Source organism: Seriola dumerili, unplaced genomic scaffold, assembly GCF_002260705.1.
Source record: "Seriola dumerili isolate Sdu_G_001 unplaced genomic scaffold, Sdu_1.0 BDQW01000121.1, whole genome shotgun sequence".
Taxonomy (NCBI): Eukaryota; Metazoa; Chordata; class Actinopteri; order Carangiformes; family Carangidae; genus Seriola; species Seriola dumerili.
In genome coordinates this window covers 693,794-716,431 of record NW_019174376.1, presented here as the reverse complement: position 1 = coordinate 716,431, position 22,638 = coordinate 693,794, and the positions used below count along the sequence as shown (strand labels likewise).

The 22,638-nt window shown below is 38.0% G+C and overlaps 1 protein-coding gene across 1 annotated transcript in view; it reads left to right on the top strand.

Moving 5' to 3' along the window:
• megf6 (multiple EGF like domains 6) overlaps positions 1-22,638 on the top strand; it is an 81,044-nt gene that overhangs the window by 47,582 nt on the left and 10,824 nt on the right. Inside the window, exons 7-26 of the mRNA XM_022748240.1 lie at positions 3,255-3,380; positions 4,234-4,356; positions 4,814-4,936; positions 5,050-5,187; positions 6,171-6,293; positions 6,544-6,666; positions 7,738-7,908; positions 9,257-9,388; positions 9,515-9,643; positions 9,747-9,875; positions 10,652-10,786; positions 10,949-11,083; positions 11,171-11,296; positions 11,380-11,511; positions 11,920-12,048; positions 12,165-12,296; positions 12,941-13,069; positions 13,184-13,312; positions 13,614-13,742; positions 13,837-13,965. Coding sequence (XP_022603961.1) covers positions 3,255-3,380; positions 4,234-4,356; positions 4,814-4,936; positions 5,050-5,187; positions 6,171-6,293; positions 6,544-6,666; positions 7,738-7,908; positions 9,257-9,388; positions 9,515-9,643; positions 9,747-9,875; positions 10,652-10,786; positions 10,949-11,083; positions 11,171-11,296; positions 11,380-11,511; positions 11,920-12,048; positions 12,165-12,296; positions 12,941-13,069; positions 13,184-13,312; positions 13,614-13,742; positions 13,837-13,965 — 2,622 coding nt within the window. The remainder of the gene's footprint in view (positions 1-3,254; positions 3,381-4,233; positions 4,357-4,813; positions 4,937-5,049; positions 5,188-6,170; positions 6,294-6,543; positions 6,667-7,737; positions 7,909-9,256; positions 9,389-9,514; positions 9,644-9,746; positions 9,876-10,651; positions 10,787-10,948; positions 11,084-11,170; positions 11,297-11,379; positions 11,512-11,919; positions 12,049-12,164; positions 12,297-12,940; positions 13,070-13,183; positions 13,313-13,613; positions 13,743-13,836; positions 13,966-22,638) is intronic.

Genomic DNA, 22,638 nt, shown 5'->3' with positions numbered 1-22,638 from the left:
TGTCAGGTGGGCAGCATCCATATGAAAAAGCTGCAAATACATATGCAGTACAAAAGTATTAAAGAGCAGTAAAAGCATAAGATCATGTAATGACTACAACATGTTGATGGGGATAATTTGAGGTCTCATCCTTCATTGAATCCAATAAGGAACAGAGTCTGAAGACACTTTGTAAAGTTACTTGATTTGTTCAATACTTACACAAACAATCAAACACTGTTTTGGAAAGGCTGGAAGGTTTTACTGTGACTATAATTTTTTGGTCATTATTTCATTGAAGTTGAGCCACATATGCTTTTTGACATGGGCACCTAATCATGTAAACCACATGCATGATGTTGCGGTAAATGACCTCTTTGATTCTGGGAAAAAGCCCCATTGTGAGATGGTTCAAATAACATTTGCTGGTAAAGCCGCACTGACTACAGTTTGTGCCTTTTTAATTCCCATCAGTGTATATCCTGTAGAAGTCCTTTTCTCTGTGAGTGAATCAGTTCCTTGTTTTCCTGGAGGACATTTGCACTTGGGCTGCAGCTAACGTTCCTTTTCATTATCAAAATGTCAGGAAATTGTGAGAAGTATTGTCATTAAATAGCTTGTTTTGTTTGACCAAAAGTCCAAAATCTAAAGACATTCACTTTATGTATATACATTTATAATAAATGCCCCGGAAAATATTGGCTCTGCTAACCGATGAACTGACTCATCGTTTCAGCTCTCGTTTAGACATTCACACTTTGTAGTTCGGCAGCATCTGCACCTAGAATACAGTTCTAAGTCTTCACTGTTCAGACTTTTAAGAGGAGCATTTTTTTTCTTTGGACAAGTTCACTGGGTTCAGACCGACATTCCCCTTTGCTAAGTTTTTGGAATTTGTCCTGCAGAGCCACCAATCCCCTCTTCTACATAATCTCTCTAGATAAATCTATAAATAGGTATTGTATTGTAAAGAGGTCAAAACTCCAGAATTTTATTATTAGACTGACACGGTTTTAACTTGTGGCCTTCATCAGGGTCATCCTGAGTTTCATAAGTTATTCTGTATACTGCAAGTGTTGCTGGAGTTTTTGATCTCCTTAGACCTTTTCCTCTCCATGCACCTTGGAAGTAGATGCAATTGTGCCAGAAACCTCTACTTCGCTTCTACATTGAAATATATAAATGTACTAGACACAAATTAAAAGATTTCACAATTTAAATGAGAACAATGGGCTCCTAAAAAAAAAAAATAAAATAAGAATAAATAAATAAATAAAAACACCCATAACACTCAAGGAAGACATGAAAAAAGAGGGGGAAAAGAGAGAACTTTCAGTCTCAGCTTTTAAGCCAACATGGAGATGGAGTCCTTAAAGTGCTAAAAATTTTTAAAAAATCCATTGAAATTAACACTTGTAATTTCACAAATGCAACTGTGGTTCTCTGCACAGCCATACTGTACATGCAGGGTTTAGATCACATGATTTGGATCTCCCTGTATTGTGACATTCCTCTGAAGAACAAGTGAGTCTGCTGAAGCAGGTGCAGAACATTGTTTGTTCATTTGCAGAAAAAGCTAGTCCAAAAAACCCAAACTATTTTGTTTCGTTTTGTTGTTCTGTTTAAATCTTTGCTGTTGCCTGTGCTTGAACAGCACCTGACTGCATGATCCTGCTGTGCAGAGGATTTCAGATTTGGACCTTTTGGTGAGACTATTCTGTCAACTACTGTTTCCAAGATAAAGAATTAACTTGGAATCTCAATCCAACAAACACATTTTGGTTGAGTTGTATGAGCTGATGAAAGGTGCTAGCTCTGAGATTTCATGAGATTGTTTTAATTATGACAGATAAAATCGAGAAAAAGAATAAATAATTTGAAATTTGCCATCTTTAAATTATGTAAGTATTTCCAATAAAACAAAGTGACACTATTATTATGAGAGAAAATCATGGTCTCCAGCCTTTCCCTACAGTAAATTCTGCTTGTATGTTATTAAAGTCAGCTTTCATTCTTTAAATCTGTGTGTTATCCCATCACTCTTGACCTCTGCACTGTTTACTCAGCACCTGTACATTGTTTCTGTTGCGCCAGATACCTTGGCTTTGAGTCTTCCGAAAGAGCATAAACCTGGCACTGGGGTCTGCAGCCAGGAATGTATACAGAGTGTCCTGTCTGACATTCAGAGTGGAAATCATTGTGTATTTCTTGGCTTCATGAAGCAAAGTAGTTTCATTGTCTTATAGAGCAGATACTGTAGCTGGGACCCCACTGTCCCTGAGAGGCTCTTGTGTGACAGCTGCTGCATGAAGAAATGACTGATTGCACTAATAATCTCAGTGCACATGTGGGGACCGACTGAAGCTTTATCTGTGAGGCTGCATATCTGTCTGCTGACAGTCATGTTCAAACTGTGCAGAGGCGAGCTGCAAAATGTGTCCATGTTCACAGATGAATCCCACACTGAACTCTGAAATCTGACATTCCTTATAACAAGTATGCACCAGACTGACACCATACATGCTGGATAAAGGACAGCGCATACCAATCAGCACACAGTCATGGGGAGACGAAGAAGAGCAGATGTCCTGGTCTTATCCAGCTCTTGATCTGCCAGCAGAGGTCAGATGTATCCCACACACTAAGCGTGTGGCTGCATAATATTTGAGCTGGAAACCACTCTGCGGTTTGACATGTACTTGTGCTGATGGATCTTGACTCCAGCCTTCAAGTATGAAAAACAGCATCTCTGAGAACGACGGGCTGTTCGGCCTCTACCTGTTGTTTTTCTCTGAAGAGATGGAGTCCAGCCCGTCTACCATGGGGGAGGGGGTTTCATCTGTCGCTATGAGGGAGGGAAACATAGATGGAGAAATATGATTGAGCTGGCTCTGCCCTCTACCTCATCAGTGGACTAGTGTTGTCCACCTCAGAGGCCCTGCCATTCAAATCTCTCTGTGATTGTTGGCCTTTCGTGATGATGGAGCGCTCATGGCTCAGAGCAGAGCAGTTCTCAGAGGTTCTCTCATGTTGAAATGTCAGTACAGTGGTCATGGCCTCTCTGAGAAGGATTCCTGCAGATGTGACAGTGCAGTCAAATCAAAACTCAGAAAGACTAATATGAAGCTGCAGTTTAGACTTTTGGAAACAGATCATTTTCTGCCAAGATGCCTGATTTTCTCATTCTGTGTGACTGCCTCTGTTTATATCCCTACATCTCATTGTTGCTGGCTTTTTGTAATGTCCCTTAGTTTTTCCTTTTGTTGCCCTTTCAGCCGTCCATTCGTGTGCCATCAGCAACGGAGGATGTGAACACTACTGCGTGCAGCAGTCTGCCGCTCATTTCCGCTGCCGCTGCAAGCCAAATTATGTGCTGGCAGAGGATGGCAAGCACTGTAAACGTAAGTGTCCCTGTTTCCAAAATCTGGTGTAAGGCAACGCTGAAGACACGCACATCAACACAAGACAGAAAGGAGGAATGATAAATGGATGGGTGACTGAGGGAAAGAGTGCCAATAAAACTACCTTGGAAGATTATAGAGGTGTGATTTCTGAAGATTTGATCATCACATTAAAAAAAAAAACACAGCCGGCATCTACTGCCAGTTGTAATTATCTGACTGGATGTCAGCGCTGGAGCAGGATTAACTGTCACCCATGGGGATGAGACATTAAATTAAAGTGAATCACAGCATTCCTCTTCATTGTTTTTTTTCTCACATTATTATTTTGACATTCTTTCTTCTTTTATTCTGTCCAGTCTCGGAGGCCGTGAATGAGTATGTGTCTCTGAGGGGTGGGAAATTATACATATATGTATTTTGAATCACTGTCTTTTAGATACTTTTACTTTGTAATTGTTGGCTGTGAACAGCTTCCTCTAATTTCTGCAGAGCTGAGGGTTCTCATCCCAGATGCTGGACAGGCTTACACAAGTCAAAAACACACACACACACACACACACACACACACACACACACACACACACACACACACACACACACACACACACACAACAACACACAGACACACACCACACACACACACACACACACACACACACACACACACGCACACACACACACACACACAGGTGAAGGGTTCCTGTGTTGGATTTAAAACTCTCCACATGCTCTGCATTAAGATGTAGAGAGTCAGCTTTTACAGTTTTCTCCACCACTGTGCCAGAAGCATTCCCTGCTTGACTGACACCATGTGGATTTTCTGTTTAAGTGTGTGCTTTTCGTGTTACAGTGCAGAACCCCTGCGCAGATCAGAACGGAGGCTGCATGCACGAGTGTCGAGTTGACGGTGGTAAGGCTCACTGTGACTGTAAAGTTGGTTACATCCTGGCTGAAGACGGGAAGACCTGTGAAGGTAATTTCACCAGTAACTACAGCAATGATTTAATAATGGTTATTAATGAAGGAGAAAGATAGGGGAAATATAAAAAATCAATCGCACCACATTTAGTTGCTGCTTAGATCGGTCCTTCAACTACTGGTTCCAAGTTCAATCTTGAAAAATGAAAATGAATTTGAGAGACAGTTTGGCCAAAAATGAAAAAACAGGTCATAAAAACATGTAATAAATGATCAAAGCAAGTATGGCTTTTAATAAAAAAAATAGTATGAAGCATGATGGCACAGAATGTGCAGGCCAATGTTTCCACTGTCAGTATCAATTAATACTGAGTTAGAAGTGTGTGAAAGATGGTTTTCATTTGTGAGAGGCACATGATGGCGAATGCAAATGGAATTGTGCTGACCAGATGCATTTCTCCTATTAATGCAAGTTTTTTTTTGTTTTGTTTTTTTTAACACTTTCATCACAGATATTGATGAGTGTGAGACTGAAGAAGCCAACTGTGCTCATGGCTGCCACAACACCCTTGGCTCCTACGCCTGTGTTTGTAACACTGCCTATGAGCTGGGATCTGATGGAAAACAGTGTTACAGTCAGTTAAAAACCTCTTATCTCAGTATTATCATATGCATATATTGAGTGGGTACTTCCTGTTTGAGTCCTTTAATCGACACGCATGCTTTTCTCACCGTCAACTTGCGACAGGAATCGAGATGGAGATCGTGAACAGCTGTGAGAACAACAACGGTGGCTGTTCGCACCACTGCCAGCATTCAACCAGTGGGCCTGTCTGTTCCTGTAACCATGGTTACAGACTAGATGAGGACCTTAAAACCTGTGTTGGTAAGAAATTGCAATGCAGTCACAAGGACTAATAAACAGACTTATAACAAGATAAAATGCATTCTTACTTACATACTTCAGCACTCATGAAACTCCACAGACACACCATATTGAATTATATAATAATTGTTGTTTTATGTATTAGTGTTTATGACTGGTTAAACAGCTGGTTTCATTTTGCACTTAGTTCTTTTTTTTAACTTCAATTTAATTGCTTTTTATTTTTTATGCGGGTTTTGCAACATATTGATGCAGCTTATTGGCCTTTATGCAGAGGTGTCAGCAGTGTCTTTGTGAGTGGTTTTATAAGCAGTCCACTTTTCATTGAACTCAGTCTTTTGAATTCTCAGAAAATATGTCTTTCCATGTATCTTTTCATCATGTCCAGCCGCTATGCTCTTTCTGGATTTTGACTCAATGAGAAGAGTTGATGCTGGATTGATATTTGATTTAAAATTATTTTTCTGAGCCTCATCCTGCCTATGAGAGGATGTCACATTGAGACTAATGTTGTGCTGTGTAACTCTATGACTCCCCTTTACAATGCACTATAACTATAGGGCAGCTCAGTCAGTGTAATTAATCATCCAATACAATTTATGCATAAACCAGAAAATTAAAGAGAAATCGGGCATCTATGGAGTCTCTGAAGTGCCAAAAAAGAGGATTTAAAAAGAAATCTTGTGGGTACAAGTGAAGTAAACTTCAGTGAATTTGTAGGTCTCCACTCTGCGATGCCAGAATGCTCTTTTGGTCAGGAAGTGGAGGATAATGTACTCTCTAGTTTTTGGCTTTATAACACAGGGGTGAACATTAACTGAAGTCAGAGTTTATAAAGGAAAGAAGTTGTAACTTTGACCTTTACTGGTTGTTAAACCTGTACAATTTACATTATCTCATAAAAGGTTGCTCTCATTGAGCAGGGGAGCGTATCACCACAGCCGGATCATAATTTTTGTCTTCCTGCTTGTTGGGTTTGGCAGACGTCGACGAGTGTGGAGAGCAGAGCTCCTGCTGCGAGCAGGACTGCACCAACTACCCCGGGGGTTATGAATGCTACTGCTCCGCAGGATACAGGCTCAACTCAGATGGATGTAGCTGTGATGGTATGCTCAGCTCTCAGTCCAACAGTGGATGGCACTCACGCTTTTATGAGAGAGAATTTTTATTTCAGTTGAAGTGGAGCAAGTTCCAGTTTGACTCAAAAGACGTCAACACTAACATGCACAATGTTGTCTTTGTTTTGGTTTCATGTGTAAAGTGAGCTCCATTCAGCTAAATAACTTTGGCTTTTCTGAGTGATTCGTTTTGATGAAGGAAAAGCAGTTGAGTCTGTGCTGTGTCTGTGTTGTTTAGATGTAGACGAGTGCCTGGCCACTAATGGCGGTTGTGATCACACGTGCCAGAACAGCGCAGGTTCCTTCCAGTGTTTCTGCCGCCGGGGTTTCCGTCTGGATGAGGACCGGCAATCCTGCATCCGTGAGTATCTGCAATCAGGGGAGAGAGAGAGGGGGGGGGGGTGAGTGGGAATGGTACCAGACACATGCCATCAGACAACCTGGAAAAGTGTTTCTGTCGTACTGCAAAAAAACATCCTATGTACTGAGTCATTCAGTCTAACTTGTGAGTGTTGAGGTGAATTGTTTAGACTTTGGGTGGATTTTGCAGTTTGAGATGTTCAAAGTGTTAAAACATGAGGCTTGTACTCATTTGTATATAACAGAAATTGTACCATTTCATTCTGAAGTTCCTCACATTTTTATGCCACAACTGGAAAAAGTAAGATAAGGCTGCAGGTGTAATAATATTAGCAGCCAATCATTTTGAATAATAGGGATTTTTCATTTCAGAAGTTTAGACTTGTGAAAGCACAGGGGTTACTAATAACATGAACAATGGCTCTGTTCTATTCAAGTGTCCCAGTGAGACATGACAGTGTGACAATGAGCCAACATGAACAATACCCTGAAACTGAAACAGTGAAACTGAATCTATCCATCAGTCATTTTATTATTTACAGTTTTTCTTTCAGTGAAAAATGACTATACCACTAACAGCATGTTCCATTAGAGCTGGTGATGGAGCACTGGGAAGTTTTGGTGAAGTTGAACAAACATGGAGAAAATGTGCTTCAAAGACATACAGAATTTGTCATATAAATAAGGAAATGCACTCCCTCCAGTTAAAATCTTTTCTTACTCGACATCTGACAGAAAAGCCTTTAGCAGGGTGCAATAGTTTCAGTTGTTTACTTGTCCACTTTAAAACCAGATTTTCCTGAATTAAAGTAACATGTTGTAGAAAATTTATTTCCTCCTTTTTTTTTTAAAACTTTTTTATTTCATGCATTTTAATGTGCTGTCATTACCTGTTGCAAAACTATGTGTATATATGAATATATATATATATATATATATGCATGAAAACAAGTTATTTAATCAAATGATGTATTTTTGTTTTGAAAAACAAGATTTTGAAAGAGACAAAAAACTAAGTGTATATTTTGTTGTATTGTGTATAATTTATTTCTTCCCACCTATTACTCCATAGCGCTAGAAGATGCAATTGAGGCCCTCTCCAGCGGAGGTGCCATTGAGTTGCCTCTCATTCGCCCCCAGCTCACCTTGCTGCAGGACTACAGCCAACCCCTGGAGCGTTATGATGACTATGAGGACGACGAGGGCGAGCTGAGGGCAGAGAGTAACCTGGCAGAGAAGTTTGGTGAGTTTCTTCCCAAACCATTAACCACCCATTATCATTAACAGGAACCTCAACCTGTATCTGATTACCTGAGTGTGACTCCGGGAGGTGAAGCCGTCTGACAGACTCATTTAGTGCAGGCAGGAACAGAGCACAAAGTGGGGGTAATTGCTGAGCTTCACGTTCCCAGACTGTTTGTACATATTTTAACACAACAGCCTCTCTGGCAGGAATGCTGAGGTTTACATGTACCGGCAGCTGGTCGAGGTCTGCGGCAGGACGTCAGAGGCTCAGTGTTGAGTTGCCCAAACTTGATGGACTCTTTTGAAAAGCAGAAGCAGTTGAACATTTCAAGTTACTTCACTGAAAGTTGGAGTCTCCCCTGAACATTGACTCTAAACCACAAATATATTAAAATGGACAATATTTTGATGAAGATAAACTTTATTGTCCCTTGAGGGGAAATTTGTATTTCGCAAAAGTGCTGCACAGAGCTGCGTACAATGTACATAGAAAATAAAACGGTAAAAAATATGGTTTCCATGTGAACATAACATGGGTTATGTTTAACACTGTTAAAAAATGAAAACCAGATGTGTGAAAAAGGCAAAGTCTATAAATTAAATTGGATAACTAGATATGATGAAACAAGTTTAAACAGTGTTGCTCTCTCTATCAGTCAGCAGTACACATGAGCCCATGCAATTAAAATAAACAAATGTAAAGTGGCAGTGAAAAATAAAACAAGAGAATAAACAGTAAATCTAAACACAATTGACTGTAAAGTGTTCAAAAGAATAAAACACAAAAAAAGTGAAGTCCAGTGGTGCAAGGAGGCAATGTGGTCTGCTGATTTTATTTTCTCATTTAATCATTTTGTTTATAAAATGTCAGAATATAGTGAAAATGCCTGATAAAACTTTAAAATCACAGTTTTTGACTCACAGGCCAAAACCCAAATATATTCATTTTTTTATATATGACAAAGAAATGCCTAAAATCCTGACACAGAGAAGCTGGAACCACAAGGAGTTTGGTATTTTTACTATTGCCAAAACTATTAATTTATTATCAAAATAGTTGCTGACTAATGTTCTGTTGATTGAGTAATTGCTCTAGATCTGTGTATAACTACAATCCTAACTTCACTGACAGTTGCAGTAATTTGTCTCAACATTGACATAATCATAATCATCCAGTCAGTGTTCTGCCCTAAAAAGTCAAGCAACAGTTACTGTATTTTAGTTTTTCAGGGTCAAATATCATGATTACAATTTAGATAGGAAAAAAATAAATAAATTCTTGAACATGAATTGTCTGTAGACTATAAACTTAAGTGGTTGTTGGTGTTAAATTCTGTTGTTTGCAGTGTGTTTGGATGACACTTTCGGGAATGACTGCAGTTTGACGTGTGACGACTGCTCTAATGGAGGAAAATGTAATCCGTGGAAGAATGGCTGCGATTGCCCCGATGGATGGACCGGCATCGTCTGCAACCAGAGTGAGGACCTGCTCAACACACACCGACACTTCTGACACATGTGTACACTGTCACTACTGTATCAGTTTGTAAAGTCAGTCCTGAGAGTTTAGCAGTGATAGAAACTTTTACTTCTCAATCTCACAGCTTGCACCGAGGGCTATTTTGGTAAAAACTGCTCCTTTCACTGTAAGTGTAAAAATGGCGCCAGCTGTGATCCTGTCACTGGGAGCTGCCGCTGCCCGCCGGGAGTCAGTGGAGACTTGTGCCAGGATGGTGAGTGAGACAAAAAAGAATTTTTCCCTTTTCTTTTTTTCTTTTTTTAGTGAAAACATCTGAAGTGTAGGCCTACTGTGATTTGCTTTTTTCCTGTGTGCAGGCTGTCCAAAGGGCTTCTATGGAAAACAGTGCAACAAGAAGTGTAACTGTGCAAATAATGGGCGCTGCCATCGAACCTATGGAGCCTGTCTGTGTGATCCTGGACTGTACGGACGCTTCTGCCACCTCCGTAAGTCCCACTGTCCTGTCACTTATCACCTGTCTATCACCAGACTCTCACCCTTGAACTTGGTCAGAACCCAAGATTATAAAAGTACTGATCTGTTACTGTGAATCTTATTAGCATTGCAGTTTTCCAATGCACTTTCAGCCTTGTACCCACATATGATTTCATGCACAGTCAAACCATTACAGATGGTCCATAATGTGGCAGCCAGTCTGCTCTTCAATCTGCCTAGTAGACCACATGTCACTCCACTACTCATCAACCTACACCGGCTACCCATGGCCGCCCGAATCAAATTCAAGTCACAAATACTTGCCTTCAGAGCGACTTCTGGGTCTGCACCCATCTACTCAATCATACAGGCTTATGCTCCTGTGTCGTCTGGCATTACCATCCCTGCACACAAGGCAATCACAGTCTACACTATCCTCATCTGTGGTTCCCCAACGGTGGAACAAGTTCACCGAATGCTATCAGAGCAGGGGTGTCCCTCTCTACCGTCAAGAATCTCGTTAAGACTCATATCTTCTGAGAGCACCTCTTCTCCTAACATCTCTAACACCCTAACATGCCTAACTATGACTTACTATGCACCCTTGCACTTATTGAATAGATGTAATACTTGGTATTTACACCAAGGTCTCCTACTGCACTGAAGCTTTAGTGATTTCCTTCACTTGTAAGTCGCTTTGGAATAAAGCATCTGCCAAATGAGTGAATGTAATGTAATATTTTCATCACACTTTTCACGTCTTTTTCATTTTCATTTTCTCCTCCAGCTTGTCCAAAGTGGACCTTCGGACCGGGCTGCTCTGAGGAGTGTCAGTGTGTCCAGCAGAACACTCTGGAGTGTCACCGTCGCCATGGCACCTGTGTCTGTAAATCTGGTTACCATGGCGACACCTGCAAGGACGGTGAGCACACCGATAGAATGATCGCAATTACATTCGTCTATATTTTGGTTTCGTTTGGGAGTTAATGGTTGATGGTTCAAAGGTGTTTTACTGTACACTTACAGTTTGTGTTAGAGTTGTCTTAACTTGGTGAGTGCTCGCTCTGTTCTCCTCTGTCTCTAGAATGCAACCCAGGTACGTATGGAGCCGGCTGTGAGAAGCAGTGCTCCTGTCCACCAGGAGTGTCCTGCGATCATGTGACTGGAAAATGCCAACGAAAGTGTCCTCCTGGTCGTCATGGGGAGAACTGTGATCAAGGTAGGGCGGCCCTACAGAGGACATGCTTTACTCCCATTATTGTCCCCTTGTTTTAAGACGAACCCCTGCTTGTGTGTCTTGCATTAGACTGTCCAGAGGGACGGTTTGGAACAGGCTGCGTTCATCCTTGCAACTGCACCAGTGCCCCGTGTGACAAAGTGACAGGACAATGCAAGTGTCCAGCAGGAACGTCAGGAAAGCACTGTGAGAACTGTGAGTGGCAGCACATTTTTGACAGCTCAATAAATATAACCACCCACATTATACATAAAAAAGTAAATATTATTCTTTCACAGTGTGTGTGGAGGGATCCTGGGGTCCGGGCTGCACAGAAACCTGCCCTGCTTGTGAGAACGGCGGCTCGTGCGATAAACATAATGGATCGTGTATCTGTCCACCAGGATTCATGGGAAAACTCTGCCAAAACTGTGAGTATCTGCTGGGTGCATTTTTTTTTGGGATAAGTTTCCATAGCAACAAGCATTAAACAGTCAACCAGCTGAGGAGGATGACAGCACAGTGGAATATTGAAATCGTGCAGTGGTGCAGTTTGGACAAGAAATGGAAGCAACATGCTAAAAGACAGAGGAGTAGTTTTTCTCAGCGATCTTCACCCGAAACCCTCCAGCAGCCAATAAACCACCTCGGACATATTTTCACTGGGAAGAACAAACATAATTCCATTTAAACCAACCGCTGGCTCTTGAAGCTTCACTTGACAGCTGAATCACAGAACAGAAACTGTCATGGGAACTTGCTGTGCTTCTCGGGAGATCTGGTGGAGTTTCTTACGGTAGATTAGTCGTGACGCTTTCAATAATTTTTTCCTTGTGCAGCGTGCCTGAGTGGACGATTCGGTCAAGAATGCCAAATGAAGTGTGTGTGTGAGAACAATGCTCACTGCGACCCGGTGAATGGGCGGTGCACCTGCGCTCCTGGCTGGACTGGACACAACTGCAGGAAAGGTAACAGTAGTGAAAAAGATCTGTTACTACTGCAGACCAAAAACTGAATTACTGGTTTATTTGCAAATGAAAAGATTGGATATGTATGACACTCAGACGTGATGTTTGTGTCGCAGTGTGTGATGCAGGACACTGGGGAGCTGACTGTGCAGGAACCTGCGACTGTAGAAACGGAGACGGCAGCTGTGATGCTGTGACGGGCCTTTGCAACTGTGAAGCTGGTTACACTGGAACACGCTGCCATCACAGTATGTTGGTGTTTTTGTTACGGACTTTAGGGAAGTTAATTCTGATTATAGAAAAATGAAAAATGCTGGTGAAGATTGGTGCAGTTGCTGCTTTCCCATCCATTCATTAAGAGTTTGTATGGCCTTCATTCTACCACAAGGTGGCGCCAAAGTAAAGATTTCAAATTTTGCATATAGTGGCTTTAATGTTCTCCTAAATAATACAGTCTTGTCTCTGATTACCATCAGGTTCTTCTTGCATGTTAGGTTTATTTGTTTTTGTTTTTTTGTTCAGTTCATATTTATTGTTCATATGGTTCACTCAGTAGTTGTTCTTGAGTTCCTCAGTTGTATCACATGAACTTTTTTATGCTTTTCTTGTCATGTTTTTTTTTTTTTTCGAACACTTGAAGGACTCTTTCTCCACATTGGCTTAAAAGTTGAGATTAAAAGTTTATTCTTGACCTTGGAAACAACAGTTCATAAACCAATCTCAAGTTCAGAACAGAACCATTGTGGTGAGGTTGAGTTGTCAACTTCTGTTTCCAACCACGTCTTTCTTGTATCGTTTTATAACCAAACTTGACCTGACATGTTCACTCTGTTTTGAAACTACAAATGACTGGTCTGCCAGTCTAAATTGTGTGTGTGTGGTATTTTCTCAGAGTGCCCAACAGGTATGTTTGGTCTTGGTTGTCGCCATCGGTGTCAGTGTGACAACAAGGCATTGTGCGACCATGTGAGCGGAGCTTGTACCTGCCAGGTGGGATGGACAGGAACCTTCTGCGAAAAGCGTAAGAGAAGCTCCTTGATCACGAAAACAAATTCACCTACTGAATATCTATATCTGCTATTGACAGGTAGTGTGTGTGTGTGTGTGTGTGTGTGTGTGTGTGTGTGTCTCTCAGCGTGTCCTCAGGGTTTCTATGGGCTTGACTGCCAGGAGAAGTGTTTGTGTCTAAACGGCGGGAGCTGTGACCATGTCAGTGGAGATTGTTCCTGTCCTGCTGGCTGGATCGGTCCGTTCTGCAACCTGAGTGAGTGTGGGGTCTTCAGAAAGTTGACAGGTGCTGGCATCACTCTAGTGTTATGGAAAAATAAAATTCTGGAGCAGCATCGAAGCACCGAGAATGTCTTTTAAACGCTGACTCACACTGGAACAAGAACATGCTTGGTTTCAGAGTTATTTGGGAAAACCCAGCCCAGCCTCACATGAGAAAGTACGGACTTCATGTTCCCCATGCTATGGCCTGTATCACTTACCAGACCCTGGAATTTCCACTTTTGATCAGCAGAGTTCATGAAGAGGTAATGATATTGTTGTCCCTCTGCTGGCAGCTTGCCCGACCGGTTTCTATGGGGAAGGATGTAACCAAACCTGTAGCTGTCGTAACAACGGCATCTGCCACCCGGCCAGTGGGCAGTGTGTGTGCACACCGGGCTGGACCGGACCCAACTGCACAGAAGGTGAGTTTACACAACAGAGCAAAGTGATCATCTACATGACAGGTAAATAAGAGATCACAAGATGGTTTTACCTGGTTTTTTTTTTCCCTCCCAGAATGCCCTGCAGGGTTTTATGGAGCAGACTGTCGGCAGCGCTGCTTGTGTCAAAATGGAGCCACATGTGACAAGACCAGTGGAAAATGTACATGTGCCAGTGGCTGGACGGGTACAGCCTGTGAACTGGGTAAGACTTAGAGATGCTGTGAGTAAGAGTCTCCGTATGTGTTACTGCAAAACCACCTTCAGATGGATCGATGAAAGGAAAATTCTCATTTGTTACAACTTGGGTCCTATTTTTGTACTTTTGGCTGCCATTTATAACAACATTGTACTCAGACCTGGGAACACCAACCTCGCTATGGCAAAGGCCAATGGGGCAAGAAACACGAGACAGTTACAGTCTACAGTTACATATACGTAAATGTAAAAACTGTGTGCAACTGAATCAATTAATATAGTATTATAAAGTATCTTTTAATCCAATGATAATTCCATCTTGTCTTATGTCAAACAAGCAATGACTTTTATGATGTTAATTCCCTTTCATTTGTCTTTGCCACTTTTACTTAATTTACTTTTGAAAAGGTTTAATTACTTGTTTATATAACTTAGTTTTCTTTAGCCTTATTCTCTAATATGTTAATGTTGGACACTGAATGTCTGTTGCCTCCTTGATGAGGTCGGTGGACTGTTAAAAAACACCAGGGACAATGATGGAAATAAGTCCAGGACTTTATTGCTGTATTCATGACAAACTCTGATATGTTGTTCTGTTTTGGCAGAGGTTTAGTGTGTTGTCAATAACTTAAACTCAAGTACTGTAGGTCAAAATTGAACCAAGATGTCAGTCTGTAAAATGATGGATCTTAACAACCCTCACCTTCACTTCCAAATAAGTCTGGCTAACCTGTTCATCTCATATGATCGTCTGACTACTGGTGTTTCTTGTTAGACTTGTTTCTACCATTTTCACCATATTCCCAGATTTCAGCAGTTCACTTGGTGATTGCAGTGTTATTTATTATTATCAAAGTGAACAAAGGACAAAGCTACAAAAATTAGACCCATCTGGTACAAAACCAGAATTTCCCTTTAAGGACTTCTGCTTCTGTCTACTCTCTACATGCAGCAACTTGGGCATAATTTCCCACAGTTTTGTCCTTTTTCTTAACCTTTTCCTTATTTCCTTATCCAAGTCAAGGATGTTGTCATGTTGTACAGATGGTAAAGCCTTCTCAAATAATTGATGAAAAACAGTGAATGAATCAGCGTTTCTGCCTTTAAATTGATGTGTTTCATTCTCAAATCTCACAATGACAAGTTCATAGCTCGTATTGAATTACTGATATGAATCTCTCACTGACCTAAATCTACTCATATTGCAGTTTTCAATACATTTCTACAAACTGAAAATAGCCAGAACAGACGAGCTGCATCAAACTACAGCTCATCACATTGTAATTAAACGGGACAAACAGCATGAGAAAGCAAATATGTCCACTAATGTGTAAAGAATTATTACTCTGATTTTGAGGTCATATTGCTCAGTCCTACAAACTCACATGAACACTTGCCCAGTCTTCTTCAAGTCCATCTGGTTAAACCACCAGGACTTTTGATATTGCAAAACCCATTATAATGTTGGTTAGTCTGGCCAGAAATGCAAAAGAATAACATTACCTGAACCCTGAAGTAAATATTTAAAACAGTGGCCTTGTGGTTGTTTTTACTGTGCTCAGGAAATACATCAGCCTGACTTTAATGTGCTGCCTTAGCTCATTTGTTTTTGCCTGAAGTCTGGTTATTTGCTGGCAGAGTTTTGTTTCTGCACCACAGCTCTGTAAAACTCTCCTTCGACCCGGCGATGACATTCCAGCTCGTTCTCCCTCTGAGCTCCACATCACACACTATCCTCCCTCTGAGGCTGTTACAACCTTTCCCTGTCGATCCATGCCAGGCCCAGCCTCCCTCCTGCTCAGGAAACCTCTAATCCTGTTGCTGGAATGTCTTTACCCTCTCTATTACCTCTGATTGCCAACTCCTTATTTATACTTGGACTACAAGTGACGCAGTCCAACTATAAATTATTGGGAGAAAGAAAACATTTTGCAGTCCTTTGCAAAAATGTGACGGAGCAGGTTTCCCTGTCACATGTGTTTTCTCACATCATGATGTTTCTGTTATTTCTGTCAAGTGTCAGGTCTCACAACCAAGGCCGGCACAAGGCATAAGCAAACTAAGCAGCTGCTTAGGGCACCTGTGGCCACCAGGGGGCTTGAAATGCCCCACAAGATATATATATATATATATGTATGTATGTATATATATATATATATATATATATATATATATAACCGTCTCTAATGCCTTAATACACTGTGACATTCTATACCTTACTATTGTATGAGTTTTTATGCCTAATTATACTGAGACTCTTTATTCCTTAATATACCATGTTGTTTTTATGCCTTAATATACTATGTTGTTTTTATGCCTTACTATACTATGACCTTTTAATGCTTGACTATAATATGACTTTTTATGCCTTATTATGCCATGACATTTTTTGCCTTACTATACTATGACATTTTTTGCCTTGCTATATAATGACATTTTTATACCATACTATGACCTTTTACTTCCTTATATCTTACTATACTATGACCTTTTAATGCTTGACTATATTGTGACTGTTTTTTGACTTATTGTACTATGACATTTTGTGCCTTACTATACTATGACTCTTTATTCCTTAATGTACTATGTCGTTTTTATGCCTTACTATACTATGACGTTTAAATGCCTTATTATACCATGACATTTTATTCCTTACTATATACTATGACTTTTTATGCCTTTTATTATACCGTGACGTTTTTATGCCTTACTATACTATGACGTTCTTTGCCTTGCTATACTATGACATTTTTATACCTTACTATTGTATGTCTTTTTATGCTTTACTATACTATGAAATTTTTATGCCTTACTATTGTATGACACTTTTATGCCTTACTATACTATGACCTTTTAATGCATGACTATACTGTGACTTCTTTTGCCTTACTATACCATGACATTTTATGCCTTACTATACTATGAGTTTTTTTTGCCTTACTATACCATGACGTTTTTATGCCTTACTATACTATGAGTTTTTATGCCTTACTATACTATGAATTTTCATGACTTTTTATGCCTTACTATACTATGACGTGACGTTTTTATGACTTTTTATGCCTTACTATACTATGACATTTTATGCCTTACTAAACTGTGACTTTTTCATGACTTTTTATGCCTTACTATACTGACTTTTTATGCCTTACTATACTATGTTGTTTTTATGACTTTTATGTCTTACTATACTATGACTTTTATACCTTAGTATACTATGTTGTTTTTATGACTTTTTATGCCTTACTATACTATGTCGTTTTTATGACTTTTTATGCCCTTACTATACTATGACTTTTAATGCCTTACTATACTATGACATTTTTACGACTTTTTATGGCTTACTATACTATAAATTTTCATGACTTTTTATACCTTATTATAGTATGACTTTTTATGCCTTACTATACTGACATTTTTACGACTTTTTATGCCTTACTATACTATGGCGTTTTTATGACTTTTTATGCCTTATTATACTATGTCGTTTTTATGACTTTTTATGCCTCACTATACTATGTCGTTTTTATGACTTTTTATGCCTCACTATACTATGTCGTTTTTATGACTTTTTATGCCTCACTATACTATGTCGTTTTTATGACTTTTTATGCCTCACTATACTATGTCGTTTTTATGACTTTTTATGCCTCACTATACTATGTCGTTTTTATGACTTTTTATGCCTCACTATACTATGTCGTTTTTATGACTTTTTATGCCTCACTATACTATGTCGTTTTTATGACTTTTTATGCCTCACTATACTATGTCGTTTTTATGACTTTTTATGCCTCACTATACTATGTCGTTTTTATGACTTTTTATGCCTCACTATACTATGTCGTTTTTATGACTTTTTATGCCTCACTATACTATGTCGTTTTTATGACTTTTTATGCCTCACTATACTATGTCGTTTTTATGACTTTTTATGCCTCACTATACTATGTCGTTTTTATGACTTTTTATGCCTCACTATACTATGTCGTTTTTATGACTTTTTATGCCTCACTATACTATGTCGTTTTTATGACTTTTTATGCCTCACTATACTATGTCGTTTTTATGACTTTTTATGCCTCACTATACTATGTCGTTTTTATGACTTTTTATGCCTCACTATACTATGTCGTTTTTATGACTTTTTATGCCTCACTATACTATGTCGTTTTTATGACTTTTTATGCCTCACTATACTATGTCGTTTTTATGACTTTTTATGCCTCACTATACTATGTCGTTTTTATGACTTTTTATGCCTCACTATACTATGTCGTTTTTATGACTTTTTATGCCTCACTATACTATGTCGTTTTTATGACTTTTTATGCCTCACTATACTATGTCGTTTTTATGACTTTTTATGCCTCACTATACTATGTCGTTTTTATGACTTTTTATGCCTCACTATACTATGTCGTTTTTATGACTTTTTATGCCTCACTATACTATGTCGTTTTTATGACTTTTTATGCCTCACTATACTATGTCGTTTTTATGACTTTTTATGCCTCACTATACTATGTCGTTTTTATGACTTTTTATGCCTCACTATACTATGTCGTTTTTATGACTTTTTATGCCTCACTATACTATGTCGTTTTTATGACTTTTTATGCCTCACTATACTATGTCGTTTTTATGACTTTTTATGCCTCACTATACTATGTCGTTTTTATGACTTTTTATGCCTCACTATACTATGTCGTTTTTATGACTTTTTATGCCTCACTATACTATGTCGTTTTTATGACTTTTTATGCCTCACTATACTATGTCGTTTTTATGACTTTTTATGCCTCACTATACTATGTCGTTTTTATGACTTTTTATGCCTCACTATACTATGTCGTTTTTATGACTTTTTATGCCTCACTATACTATGTCGTTTTTATGACTTTTTATGCCTCACTATACTATGTCGTTTTTATGACTTTTTATGCCTCACTATACTATGTCGTTTTTATGACTTTTTATGCCTCACTATACTATGTCGTTTTTATGACTTTTTATGCCTCACTATACTATGTCGTTTTTATGACTTTTTATGCCTCACTATACTATGTCGTTTTTATGACTTTTTATGCCTCACTATACTATGTCGTTTTTATGACTTTTTATGCCTCACTATACTATGTCGTTTTTATGACTTTTTATGCCTCACTATACTATGTCGTTTTTATGACTTTTTATGCCTCACTATACTATGTCGTTTTTATGACTTTTTATGCCTCACTATACTATGTCGTTTTTATGACTTTTTATGCCTCACTATACTATGTCGTTTTTATGACTTTTTATGCCTCACTATACTATGTCGTTTTTATGACTTTTTATGCCTCACTATACTATGTCGTTTTTATGACTTTTTATGCCTCACTATACTATGTCGTTTTTATGACTTTTTATGCCTCACTATACTATGTCGTTTTTATGACTTTTTATGCCTCACTATACTATGTCGTTTTTATGACTTTTTATGCCTCACTATACTATGTCGTTTTTATGACTTTTTATGCCTCACTATACTATGTCGTTTTTATGACTTTTTATGCCTCACTATACTATGTCGTTTTTATGACTTTTTATGCCTCACTATACTATGTCGTTTTTATGACTTTTTATGCCTTACTATACTGACATTTTTACGACTTTTTATGCCTTAATATACTATAAATTTTATTGACTTTTTATACCTTAGTACACTATGTCGTTTTTATGACTAATGCCTTACTATACTATGACTTTTTTTAATGACTTTTTATGCATTACTATACTATGACTTTATTATGACTTTTTATGCTTTACTATGACTTTTTATGCCTTACTATACTATGACTTTTTATGACTTTTTATGCCTTACTATACTATGTCGTTTTATACTTTTTATGCCTTACTATACTATGACTTTTTATGACTTTTTATGCCTTACTATACTATGTCGTTTTAGACTTTTTATGCCTTACTATACTATGACTTTTTATGCCTTACTATACTATGACTTTTTATGCCATACTATACTATGACATTTTTATGACTTTTTTTGCCTTACTAAACTATGTCGTTTTTATGACTTTTAATGCCTCACTATAGTATGACTTTTTTAGGACTTTTTATGCCTTACTATACTATGACGTTTTTATGCCTTACTATACTATGTCGTTTTCATGACTTTTTATGCCTTACTATACTATGACATTTTTACGACTTTTTATGCCTTAATATACTATACATTTTCATGACTTTTTATACCTTAGTACACTTTGTCGTTTTTATGACTTATGCCTTACTATACTATGACTTTATTATGACTTTTTATGCTTTACTATGACTTTTTATGCCTTACTATAATATGACTTTTTATGCCTTACTATACTATGACTTTTTCATGACTTTTTCATGACTTTTTATACCTTAGTATACTATGTCGTTTTTATGACTTTTTATGCCTTACTATACTATGACTTTTTATGCCTTACTATACTATGCCTTTTTTACGACTTTTTATGCCTTACTATACTATGTCGATTTTATGACTTTTTATGCCTTACTATACTATGTCGTTTTTATGACTTATGCCTTACTATACTATGACTTTTTATGCCTTACTATACTATGACGTTTTCATGACTTTTTATGCCTTACTATACTATGTCGTTTTTATGACTTTTTATGCCTTACTATACTATGTCCTTTTTATGACTTTCTATGCCTTACTATACTATGCCGTTTTCATGACTTTTTATGCCTCACTGTACTATGTCGTTTTTATGAGTTTTTATACCTTACTATACTATGACGTTTTTATGCCTTACTATACCATGACTTTTTATGCCTTACTATACTATGACGTTTTTATGACTTTTTATGCCTTTCTATACTATGACATTTTCATGACTTTTTATGCCTTACTATATTGTGACTTTTTCATGACTTTTTATGTCTTACTATACTATGACATTTTTACGCCTTTAATGCCTTAATAAACTGTTGTTTTTATGACATTTTATGCCTTACTATACTGTGACTTTTTCGTGACTTTTTATACCTTAGTATACTATGTTGTTTTTATGACTTTTTATGCCTTACTATACTATGACGTTTTTATGACTTTTTATGCCTTATTATACTATGTCGTTTTTATGACTTTTTATGCCTTAATATACTGTTCTTTTTTTCCTTACTATACTATGACCTTTTAGTTTCTTATATCTTACTCATCTATGACCTTCTAATGCTTGACTATACTGTGAATTTTTTTGACTTTATACTATCACATTTCATACCTTACTATACTATGACATTTTTATTCCTCATTATATTATGAATTTTTATACCTTACTATTGTATGTCTTTTCATGCCTTACTATACTAAGAAATTTTTATTCCTCATATCTTACTATATTATGACCTTCCAATTCTTGACTATACCGTGACTTTTTTTGACTTATTATACTATGACATTTAACGCCTTACAATTGTATGACTTTTTATGCCTTACTATACTATGACCTTTTAATGCTTTACTCTACTATTACTTTTTATGGTTCACTATACTATGACTATTTATGCCTTACCATACTATGACGTTTTTATGCCTTACTATACTATAACCTTTTAATGCTTTACTCTACTATTACTTTTTATGGTTCACTATACTATGACTATTTATGCCTTACCATACTATGACGTTTTTGTGCCTTACTATACTATGTCACAGCTTGGTTCAACGGCTGGACAACCAGAAAAGGGAAACAACACGACTTGGCATATAAGGTTCAATCATTTATTTACAAAAAGAAAATAACATTTAGGCCAATCAACAACAAAGAAACGATAAGTAAAAGAAAGGCCACAGCTGCCATCAGGTCTGCCAGATGCGTGGGATCACCAATGACACCAACAGCCAGAGCGCGAAGAGAGAGGGCAGCCAGAGAGAGAGCGCCCAGACAGGACTGAATGGAGATGCCTTTGTGGTGCACACCGGGCCCAGGTGTAGCACGACAGGCTGATCCTGATCCCTGCAGTCAGCACCTGAAAGAAGAGCAACAAAAAGAAAGAGGGACATGTACTGCCCTGTTTGAGGGGTTGTCAACTATTACTTTTTTATACCTTTATTATCCTATGAGTTTTTATGCCTTACTATACTATGACGTTTTGGGCTCAGCATACTATGACGGTTTTTATTCCTTACTATGAAATGTTATACCTTAGTATGACTTCATGACTTACAATACTATGACGTTTTTATGCCTTACTATACTATGACTTTTTTTAAGCTTACTATGCTATGACTTTCTGACTCACTATACTATGACTTTTTATGCCTCACTATACTATGACGTTTTTATGACTTTTTATGCCTTACTATACTATGACTTTTTATGCCTTACTATATACTATGTCGTTTTTATGCCTTACTATACTATGACTTTTTGTGCCTTACTATACTATGTCGTTTTTATGACTTTTTATGCCTCACTATACTATGACGTTTTTATGACTTTTTATACCTTACTATACTATGACGTTTTTCTGCCTTACTATACTATGACTTTTTATGCCTTATTATACTATGACGTTTTTATGACTTTTTATGCCTTACTATACTATGACTTTTCATGCCTTATTATACTATGTCGTTTTTATGACTTTTTATGCCTTACTATACTATGAC